The sequence below is a fragment of the Corythoichthys intestinalis genome, chromosome 15 (assembly GCF_030265065.1).
Source record: "Corythoichthys intestinalis isolate RoL2023-P3 chromosome 15, ASM3026506v1, whole genome shotgun sequence".
NCBI classification, from domain to species: Eukaryota; Metazoa; Chordata; class Actinopteri; order Syngnathiformes; family Syngnathidae; genus Corythoichthys; species Corythoichthys intestinalis.
The window spans coordinates 46,792,356-46,804,511 of NC_080409.1; the positions used below are offsets into that span (position 1 = coordinate 46,792,356).

At 37.8% G+C, this 12,156-nt stretch overlaps 1 protein-coding gene across 3 annotated transcripts in view; it reads right to left on the bottom strand.

Moving 5' to 3' along the window:
• The window catches only part of LOC130931535 (brain-enriched guanylate kinase-associated protein), a 272,836-nt gene that overhangs the window by 72,821 nt on the left and 187,859 nt on the right, over positions 1 to 12,156 (bottom strand). For all 3 annotated transcript variants that reach the window (XM_057860428.1, XM_057860430.1, XM_057860429.1), the window contains one exon: positions 8,315 to 8,381. In XM_057860428.1, coding sequence (XP_057716411.1) covers positions 8,315 to 8,381 — 67 coding nt within the window. The remainder of the gene's footprint in view (positions 1 to 8,314; positions 8,382 to 12,156) is intronic.

A 12,156-nucleotide genomic window follows, 5' to 3' on the forward strand; every position in this document is an offset into this window, starting at 1 on the left:
GACAGACTCAATGGCGTTAGAAGCACATGTATTGAAAACTGGATGCGAAATGACAAACTTGCCGGCGTTGGTAAACAGCCGCCATCTTAAAGCAGAAGACTTCTCTAGAAGGCTCTGTTGTAGCGAATTTAATAAAATTTTTATCTAAAATACTCCTAAATCGGCAAAATCTTAACTTGAAACTATCTCTAAAACAGTTTTAAAACTTTCACACGTCTGAAGTAGACAGAGCGGAAATTATGGAATAATGGGAGCAATTTTAACAACTTTAACGGTTGATTCACAACATTATATTAATTAAATGTAGTTCAAAGCTGCTGATACAGAATGGGGACTTGAATATTTTATTTACTGTTTTGAGCTCTTAACTTGATACTAAAATAGTCGTTTATTTAAGCCTGAGAGGCTTTTTGTACAATTTTTGTAACTAATGCACGAAACATTGAAAGCAGCTAATAACTTGGGGGGTTTGTGGGTGTCATCAATCATCGATTTATAATCGAATCGTTGCCTCTGAATCGTAATCGTAATCGAATCGTTAGGTGCCCAAAGATTCCCACCTCTACTAACTAAAGATGTGTTGCTATGACAACCTGGCAAATCCAATTGATCCACGTCGCTTCTTTGAACAAGTCTTTAACACGACGGACTCTATCGAATTTAGACATGAAAGCGACGACAAATCAGCTGACCCCCGTTAGCCAGTTTAGCTTGTCGTGGGTCAATACTCCCTCGACCGGCTAATCATTTCCCACAGTCCCTTCCTATCAGGGTGTGTGTGGCGGGAACGTCGAACCCCCCGCGGATCAAACTGGTGATGAGATTACGATCCACTTTAATCGAGATGCTAAAGTCACACGGATGGACCTCGCTTGTTGGGGCTCCAGCTCATCATTTGCACTGATAGCTTCTTAAGCTCTATGGAGGGGGTTAAAACTCTCCTCTTGATGTGATTGGATGTCTGTGGCAGAAGTGAGCAGAGCAGCAGTTAGCTGTAATAGTTTTATAACGTTGTGCCGTCTATCGTTAATCGTGTCACTGCATTGAGAGGAATGTGCAGGCTATGGTTTCAGTAGGGGGAAAGATTTGTTCAAATTGAACTTTTTTGGCTCACAGCAAGATGTGTGGAAAGGTGAGGCCTCCAGCATCCCAAAAGGTGCTCCTTGTTTTGCAAAATGGCAGTGCTTCGTTCATTCTGTTGGCTTTAACAAGCTGTGTTAAACAACTGGGGAAGACAATACAGTAGATCCCACAAAAGCCGAGTTGATGTCTTTCTCATAAATGCAGCGGAAATAAGTGCACTGTTGGAGGTCAAGATAGTTAGTTGTATTTTGTTGACGTGGGAACGCGCACACACACATACTTGAGTTCACAAATCCGCCTGACCTTCATGCAACTTTTATGAGAGTCTTTGTGAGAACTCTGATTACTACACAAGCAATAAGGATTATACACTTCTTGTTGAATATGAAATACAAACAACATTTTTGGTAATCGTGTCATCTGCGCTTAGGAAAACTGCATGAAGAATACGCTCGTTACTCCAAAGATGTTTGATGATGTCGTAGAGCTAAAATTATCTGATTGTTAAGGTTTATGGGATGTCATCAAACTTCGCCTGCATCGTCATTACACATACAATGCTAATAATGTAGTTTTTCTCTTTTAATAGTTTTACCCATTTGTCTAGTGTACAGGAATGAAAAACATGAAACATTTTAGGCTGTGTGTTCTTGTGTAATGTGATTTAAACTGTACTAAAATGCTTTAAAAATACCTAATTGCGCTTAAATATAAATGTTAGCAAATTTACTTCTATATTGATTGAAAATGTATTATTGCTAATCATTGAATTACAGCGAGTTAGAAAAAAAAAACAAAAAAATAAATGAAGCATTATTTGTCCAAAGAGCATGATTGCCCTCTAGTGGAGAAAATAGTTCCAAGCTTGAGAACGATAAACCGATATGACCGGATATCCGGTTTTACAGGTGAGAGATACAGATGTATCGATAGTAAAGTTACCATTCGACAATAATTAGCCATTAAATATTCAATGAACCGATAGTAGAGATAGAATTCGGCTATCGCGAGCACAAGAATCGGCTTCTAAAGCTTAGTTCAATGCATTGCTTAATATGATAATAATTTAGCTTTTACCTCACATACTGTGCTTGTGTCATTTACCACACAGCGCACTTCGTCGTGGTTGCCTCAACTTCCCATTCATTTAGTCAGAACCGCTAGTAGTCGCCGTCATTACCTGATCGTCACGGGCATGTCATAACAACGCGAGAGCTAACAAAACCACTGTAACGCACGCTCCGTAGCGTTTTCTTCACAGCCCAAAACGAAACTAGTAGTGGCAATGAAGCAACATGCTAAAACAATGGACAGTTTGCGCACCACGCCAGCGACGTGCAGCGATTGATTTTCAACGCACCCCAGAAAACAAAAGTCGGACTTTGAAGTGACGAAGGCAGCCAGATCTGTTCGCATGGGACAGAGCTAGTGTGAAGTATGGATCAGTACAGAGATCGTGAGTTTTTAACCCTGAAAAATAATCCACTACAATGGTGTAAAGTAGGGTGACCATATTTTGATTTCCAAAAAAGAGGACACTTTGCCCGGCCTCGAGATACTTGAATTTTACTCAAAGTTCACTCAAAGATGCCTGTATCACTTTAATAAATTTAAAGTGTGCCTCCTCCGTCTGGACAGAAAAATTCAGTTTTATTAAAAAAAACAAAAAAGCCAAATTGTATATATTATATACTATATGGAAATAAGTTTTTTTTTGCTGAAGAGGCTTTATTTTTACTAAAACATAAACAAAAACAAAAAAAAAACACAACAAAAAAATATCATGCAGACCCGTGGAAATATAGTACAGTCAATACAGCCCCACAGTAGGCTTGTGCCACATAAATATTTTTATAAATTTTTATCACGACAATTGTCGTTGAGAAATTGTTATTCCCACTTAATTTCTATTCTCATTCAATGTTCTAGATTGCACGCAAACAATAACTAAAATAAACTGACAAACTATTCAACCGGCATATTTCCAAACACAGCAGTTCAAAACTACGTTTCCCATAATGCGTAGTGCGGCTTAGTTAGCTCACTGATAGCTACCCTACTAGCGAGTACCGGGAGACGAGGCAAAATCAAACTTCGCTATTTAAGTTCACAATCATCTGTAGCACAACGATGCGACACCAAACGGGATTTTACATATCACGCTAGTACAAAACTCCGACAGAAGTCAACCGTTGTCATTATATTAGGGCAAAATTATCGCGTTAACGGGCGTTAATTAATTTTTTTAATTAATCATGTTAAAATATTTGACGCAATTAACGCACTAGGCCCGCTCAGACAGATTTAAATGTCAGTACAGTTAAGGGCCAACTTGTTAATTGTGTTTTATGGAGTTTTTCCGCCCTCTGCTGGCGCTTGGGTGTGACTTGCATATGTTATGTGACGTAATGTCGCCCTCTACTGGCGATTCAGTGCAGCTGATTATTTGGGTTTCGGCACGCTTTTCTGACGTGATTATATGTCGACGCAAACTCACACTAATAGACAGTGCTATTCAGACCAACTAACGTCCGCATCCAGTATTCAGTGGCAGTTCTCATAGCCCCATCACACTGTTTGTGTCTAATGCACCGCTTGTGAGTTATATTCCTCCTTTGTTTATATTCATGAGCATTAGATAGTTATGGATGATGTGTAGTTGAATTTGTTCACATATATGGTGAAATGCAGTTACATTGTTAGATGCTTGTGAGCTAATTGGCTAGTGCTACTGCTCAAATGGACACGTGTGTGTACATTTTATGTTATTTTGTGATTTATGCAAGTTATTGACACATTGCCTTGTTATTTTCAGTTTTACAAAAATACAAGAAACGTGCTCCTGTCAAAAAGAGATGACTTCAGTAAACCCATGCAACTTTGCCACACCGTCTGATTTCTTTTTGGAACTTATGTTCGCTATCTGTCAATTTGTGTACTCACACACATTGAGGACAGAATAGGGCTACTAGTTTATTTCTTGATTGAAAATTTTACAAATTTTATTAAAACAAAAACATTAAGAGGTGTTTTAATATAACATTTCTATAACTTGTACTAATATTCATCTTTTAAGAACTACAAGTCTTTCTATCCATGGATCACTTTAACAGAATGTTAATAATGTTAATGCCATCTTGTTGATTTATTGTTATAATAAACAAATACAGTCCTTATGTACCGTATGTTGAATGTATATATCCATCTTGTGTTGTATCTTTCCATTCCAACAATAATTTACAGAAAAATATGGCATATTTTATAGATGATTTGAATTGCGATTAATTGCGATTAATTACGATTAATTAATTTTTAAGCTGTAATTAACTCGATTAAAAATTTTAATCGTTTGACAGCCCTATATTATATACGTATTTATCGTAAAAAACTTAACAACTGTGCGGGCGCTCCCACTTAGAATATAATACTAACATTCAACCAAATACACGAATGCAGAACAATTAATACAAGAGTAATACAACATACTGCATCTCTTTGTACCCATATATTGTATAGTATATAACAGAAGACACATAAGCGACATTAACAGAAGATAAACTTACAGAAAGGTGTACGGAGCACTATAAACGTCTCTTACAACTACTCCTTATTGTAGTCTGTAACTGCCTGTTTTCTTGCCAAACCGTCAACCCAGTAGATGGCGGTAATGCCCCATAATACAAGGGGTAAACTGTACTCCTTCTCCCGCCCCTACTAGTAGGAGCCACGACGACGCAGGCAAGCGCTGCCCCCCAGCGGCCGGAGGGATTCTCTTCAAACTGGTCCCGTGGAACAGGGGTCCCCATCTGCCGGGCCGCGGACCGGTACCGGTTCGTGGCGCATTTGCGACCGGGCCGCAAAAAAAAAAAAAAATTAATAACAACCGCATTCTGGCCGAATTAACCCTGTGCCCCTGCTTAACACACCAATATCTCTGTCTACTCTAGATATAATACTACGGGATAGATTACAATGTTGTCATAGAAGTCCATTGATTGGACTGCTAGCAGTACATCTTGTTTGTGTATATAATTTATCTATGTGCGCTTGTCCTCGATAATAGCGTATTACTAGGCCGCGTCGCAGCACATTTGTTCCCGGAAATAATTAGCCCCCACACGAGCGAAGATAACAAGAAAACAGACGTCTTTGGAAATATTTTTATGGCGAAAAGGATATTTTTACGGCGAAAAGGGCACCTGATGAGCCTATAACCTCGAAGACCCACGAACTACGAAGGAGTGGATTTGTGACTCGTTTGTGAATAAACAGAGAGATTGCAAATGACGGCGACCTTATTAAACGTACATTTGAGACAACAACTCTACCGAGGTTCTGGATTAAAGTCATTCTGGAATATCCTGACATCGCGACAAGAGCGTTGAAAACCTTGCTACATTTTCCAACATCGTATCTTTGTGAAGCGGGCTTCTTAATTAATGTTTAACGACAAGGCGAAGTCGTTAATGGGGAGCGCGGTGTGCATCTGTTGTGTGAAGCTTACATGGCAGGATGAATCTGAGGAGAACTTTTCTACAAGTCCTTCCATGATCAAACGTAAGTTAATATTCCTTTCTTTCAAGAAAGTTTGTAGTGTTTACTTTGGAATCGCTGCATTTGCGCATTTTGCGGCTATGTTTAACATTACGCGCACGTGCAGAACCGCATTGTTGCAATTTTTAATGGGTTGCAAAATTTGTCAAAACACCGGTCCGTGAAAAAAAGACCCAAATAACACCGGTCCGTGGTACAAAAAAGGTTGGGGACCCCTGCCGTGGAAGATCATAAAAACCGGACATTTCATGAATTTATAAAACCCGGCCGGATGAAGAGGACACGACGTGAAAGGTGGACATGTCCGGGCAAAAGAGGACGTTTGGTCACCCTAGTGTAAAGGGCAGCATGACCCTCCGGAGATTTTTTTTTTCCACGAAACGCAGTCTACTTAAACATGAACATGTGGGTTAGTTGATCTTCCTCAAGGAAAAATCTGCCCTTCAAAAAAGATATGGACAAGTGATGAGAAATAAAAAATGAGGAAGCACAGGCATAAGTGAATGACTTTGCTGTGTATTAGGTTAAAGTAATGATTATTGACCTGTCTGTCTAAAATGCCATGTTTTTATTCCCCCTATTATACCAGTCGTAAAGCATAACTTATTATTTATTTATGATAACACTAGCAGGTTTAATTCTTTTTTTTCTAGAGCTGCTGCATATAATATTTTTCATTTGTAAGATGTTTACGTTGAAAGTTTGCACTTAAATTACTTACCTCTTGTGTTAAAAACCCCAGGAAATACAGTAATTGAATTACTGCACTTTATTGTTGTCTGTCACTGGAGTTTTATTTTATTATCAATCCCATCCAACAAAATCACAGTCATATAGTAAGCCTTTTTTTTTTTTTTTTTCATAAAAAAATAAAACATAACATTGGTATGAAATTTTGTTGTTTAATTTTGCTATATTAGAAATGTGGTCTTTTTATATGTTTAAAATACTGTACAAACACACACAACAAATATTTACTATCGTATCGTTTTCACTCTATCGAACTGTATCGTTCTTACACTGTATTAGAGCTGAAACGAATACTCGAGCAACTCGAGTAACTCGAGTTTAAAAACTGATCCGAGTAATTTTATTCACCTCGAGTAATCGTTTATTTTGACAGCTCTACGCATCACGTTTTGCTCGGACTACTTTTAATGCGGCACAACGCGCTGATGTCACGTGCATAGAGGAAGAAGCAAAAAAAAAAAAACACACCAGCCGACACCCGCTACAAACGACGCCGACGTTGCTAAATACTAGCCCGCACGATGCTACGTTGATTGCAGGTAGCGTCTGATGAGTCTCATAGAGATCACATGTATATTGAACTAGATGCACAATGACAGACTCGGCCGCGTCTGGGCAGCGTTAGTAAACAGCCGCCATCTTAAAGCAGTAGAGCGCTAAGTGCTAATAAAGAGCGCTAAGCGCTAATAAATAAGATTAACCTTACTGTCACTAGCTCACGCAACGTTAGCCCTGCGGAGGGCTAGGTTTCTACTAATTATGACCACTGTCCATGCGTGGCTAACGTGTCTTACATACAGGCTTTAACATAACATAGCGTTGTGGAGTGATGAGGGTGTAAAATAAAAACTCAATAATGCTAAATATCAATTTTAGCTCAGTAGTCATTGCTGGATAAAACACCAAGTCGCACTGATCCCTAATGTGCTCCAATACAGCCTGTATCATACATTTATTTTGAACACTGCAAAAACTCAAAATCCTATCAGGACTTACAGTTTAGACTAACTTAAAACTTAACTAGAACTTAAAAATGGCTTGACACAAATAGAAATTCAATTGAAACACGTGGGGAAAAAAATCCTAACTTTTAAGTGATGTGTATTATCAAGCGTAACGGCATTTTTAGGTATATATATATATTTTTTAATAAGATCTAAAGGTTTTTTTGAGTGAAAGCAGTGAATTAGTCTTTTATTTTATTCTAGTTAACATCTGAGATGCAATTGTTGGCTGTTTTCAACAATATACATCGAAAATAAAGACATTGATTGACTGAAAATGGTTCAAGATTAGATGAAATGTCTTGTTTTCTCATGTATATTTATAATTGCTCTTCACCTAAAAATATATTTGTTTTATCCGATTACTCGATTAATCGATAGAATTTTCAGTCGATTACTCGATTACTAAAATATTCGATAGCTGCAGCCCTACACTGTATCGAATCGTATCGAATCGCGCGGCCTTTAAAATGTATCGTTTTTCAATCGAATCGTAACCTGTGTATCTAGATACATATCGAATCGACTTCATGCCAGAGATTCCCGACCCTAGTTAAAACTTGCTACAACTCCTTACTTTGTGAAAATTATCCTATACTGTGAACAGTTTTACCACCGAAAATTAATATTCTATTTAAAAAAAAATATATTTGACAAAAGGATTAAAAAATGCTGCAACCGCGTACTTTATAAAAGTTCGAGATACGAGACTCATATTTATTGGTGCTAAAATTAGGGTGCGCTTTATACACGGGTACAAGAATTTTCCCTAGATTTTACAGGTATAGTTGGGATGCGCGTTATACACGGGTGCGCCTTATATTCGGGAAATTACAGTAAGTAAGCAATTTTGAGAAGATTATGATGAAAATGTTCTTCAACAGGGAGTGATTTTACGAACACAAATTACGGCAGTCTCTTACCGTCCTGTGCATCTTGTCCTCCAAATCCTGGTTGATCCTTTGCAGAGCCGCATAGCTGCTTTGGATCCTAAACAAACAACAATCGCACCGTATTACAATGCAAAGCACAACGAAAGAAGCGTTAATAGTGCTGCCCTATTTATGCACACCAACCAGTAATCTGCTCTTTTATTTCTCACAAAGGCAAAACTTCAATTGCAGATTTTCCACGGATGAGATTTGCGGCATATGCTGCATTATTGACTGGGATCTGAATGTAAATCTGTTCCAGATGAAACAGAGTGAATTGATGGTTTGCTCAAGTACCAGCGGAGGAAGAATTATGTGTAAATATTTAATGATCAGACATCAGGAAGCTTGTGCAGCTTGCCTGACTTGTTTTCTTTTATTCTCTTCAAACAAAACAAAAAAAAGCCCTTCACTTGTCTGTTTTTATGTGTTTATGTGTCTCCTCGCTAATGCTCTGTAGTAGCACGCGTTCACAGTCTTAATGGAAGAAAAGCGCCGTACTTCCGAACTCGTGATCTCGGCGTAACGTTATTCCTTACCACTCACAACTGTGCCCTTGTTTATGAATCTATGAATCAACCCTAAACACAGACGATGGAATAACGATGAGAGAGCGCTTTGAGAGGGTGAAGAAGGAGAGTAAATGAACACAGAGGGATGCGGTGGCGGGCAGGTAGGTATGAGGCGTCTTTGCTAAATTGATGGAGCTCAAACAAGTGCTGCGAGAGAGGCCGTTCGGGCACTGAGTTCTTATTTGCGACGAGCATTAAGAGGAAGGACTGTTAGGCTCTTAGTGCTCCTTGTTGATGGAAAATTAAACCGTATAATATCATTTCTTCCTCCCCTGATAATACCATCGTGCTGCTAAATTTAACTTACAGCCAGCGGGGTAAGATCTTATCCCTACTTTCTCTACTTAGATTTTATACTTCAATTAAATGTAATGTACCAAGCCCCCTGACAGAGAGCACCTCTTAAGTCCAACACAATATGTGTGGCGACATTGGTTGACCCAAATAATAAATAATGTGGCCCGCAGTCATAAAATCTTTATTAACTGTACAGCCATGTTCTCAAACTAGGGTCCTTGGAACCCTGGGGGTCCATGAACTGTAGATTTAGGGTCGGAAAAATCGCTGGCAATTATGCTTTCATTATAAAATGCAGTTACTTCATTTCAAAATCATATTAAGTTCATGTTCAGCGGCGCCTTGAGTTTAATTTGTTCCATGAACATGTTTGTTAATCAAAATACTCAAATCTAACAGCATATTTTCCAATCTCATTATTTTGTTGTGTTGTACCTTTGAGGTGTAGGATGTTATTGAGGCTTCAATTTTATTTTATTTTAATATAGGGCACTCATTTACCTCCCTGGTTGCAATGGACGGCTCTCGACATCTAATTCATTTGACAGAGCCTCCCAGTTAAAATGGATTGGACGATTAGTGCTGTAAAAGGCATTGAAAGATGAGCATTCACAGCATTCACAGCTTGTCGTCCCAGTTTAAATGAATTGGACATCTATTGTCAATGGCAGCAATAAAAACTGTAGTCTACTGTAATCTGATTACGTTCTATCAGTAACGAGCAATCTAACGCGTTCATTTTTCCAAGCCAGTAATCTGATTAAAGTTAGTTTCCTCGGTGCCTGTGCGTTACTATTTTGTTGTTGCCTCATACTGTATGTAGAATGAAGAATATTGTAGGCATGTACGAAGTGCATTTGAAAAGAAAATACTGCGCTTGAGTTTGGGAGTGACATCACATCTTACGTTTTCTCATCGGGGGGAAAAAAAACGGGTCACATGTATTACCATCCTGCCTGTGCGCGCGCCGTCTGCCACGGCGGTCAACAACATAGCCTGGCTAGTGGCTACCTATCAAGATGCTAACAGTAAAGGAGCTGGAGAGATACAACAAACGGCTGCATTTGCTCACTGGAGATACAGCCATTACTTCACGTATCCGTCCAGTAAAGATGACAAAAAAATATCTCCGTGCGTTGCAAACTCTGCGCAGGCTCAGAAAGACTGTCGACCGCTAAAAACTCGACATCCAATTCAACAAGGAAGCACTTGGAATTACAGCACAACGCGAAAAAACTTGAATCAAAGCTGACAGGTAATGAGACAGCCAGCACTTCTACAGTTTGTTACCAGCCTTTATAATATGTGTAATTATGTACATTTTATACTTAGCGTTTGTAATCATAGGCAAAGTTTTACATTTGTGGGACTGGGGGAAAAGCATGTTGAAGACTGAAACAAAAGTCAAAAGTTTGGACACACTTCATGATTTTTGCGTTTTATATATTTTCACTACTATTGTATATTCTCACTGAAGACATCAAAACTATGAACGAACATGTGGAATGGCAAAAAAAAAGTGAAATAACTGAAAACAGGTTTTTTGTTCTACATTCTTCAAAGTATCCACCTTTGAGGTGTCTCCAAACTTTTGGCCAATTCTGTATATATATGTATATACACATCTTGACTCTGTTCGAGTTCAATCAACTGTTCAAGTTGTTGTTGGCAACGTTTGAAAGCTTAGGTTTAAAGAAATTCTAAATATCCATCTTGCCTCCTCTGGTGTAGTTTTGGCTTAGCAAAGCAAAGAATAGTCTCCGAGGTGCTAGTCTCATGATCTGTTCGAAAAATGATTTTGACCCATTATGAAAACTTTAGGTTGTAGGCTTTTTGTTCATTTCATTAATTTTTATTGTTTGTTTTATTGCTTTACAACTTTTGGAGACAACATTTTAACGGCTAGGTCTTTATTTCAAAGGGGAAGTTCAGAATTTTTTACATTAGGCTTAATCTTGGAGTTAGCAGGGGTTTAATTAGTCGTTGGCGTTGATTTAAACAAATTTTGTGCAATTTGTCAGTTATTTGTTAGTTTTAGGGCTCTGGAATGGCTAAGCTAGGGCGAGTCAATGACTGGTCGACTAATTAAACCCCCGCTCACTCAAAGATTAAGCCTTATGTGAAAAACTCAATTACACGCAATGACATTTTCCAGTTATTTTTATGTTGAGGCAGCAAAAGGAAAAAAAAAAATGGTAAAAAGTAACTGATAAGTTACTGTTAAAGTAACTTAGTTACTTTGATAATAAAGTAATCAGTAAAGTAACTAGAATATTTTTTTTAGGTGTAATCAGTAATTAAATTACTTTTTAACGTAATCCGTGACAACACTGGTTATTGGGATCCATAATCAGTGTGCATTTCAGTTTTTGGTAACACTTTATAATAACTATCCGTTTTACTAGTTAATAGATCATTAGTAAACTGTTGATAAATGATTTATTGTTGATTTGTGAAGTATTTGTTAACAGTTTGTTGAGCATTTACAGGGTGTTCTTAACCTGAAACACAGTTTGTGTAGAAACGTTTCAAGTTTGGCATTTCTATCTTTTCAGGTTAAGAAATGGCATTCACTTCAAAAGAAAAGGCATTTTGATAAGGCATTTTGCAGGCAGCGCTCATGTTGCACATTTATGAAAATCTGCCATAGAACCAACAAATATTTGTAATTTTCTTTGTATATTTAACCAATAAAACTTATGACCTTCAACATAAAGTATATGTAGTTTTATTAAGATCCATCAACTAGCATGGGCATTTAGAATGGGGTCAACCATATTGGAACACCTTGTAAATGCTTAACAAACTGTTAACAAATACTTCACAAATCAACAATAAATCATTTATCAACAGTTTACTAATGATCTATTAACTAGTAAAATGGATAGTTATTATAAAGTGTTACCCAGTTTTTTTACTGTATTTTGATTTAATTAGCTTGATTAGCATTTTATTGATTTTTTA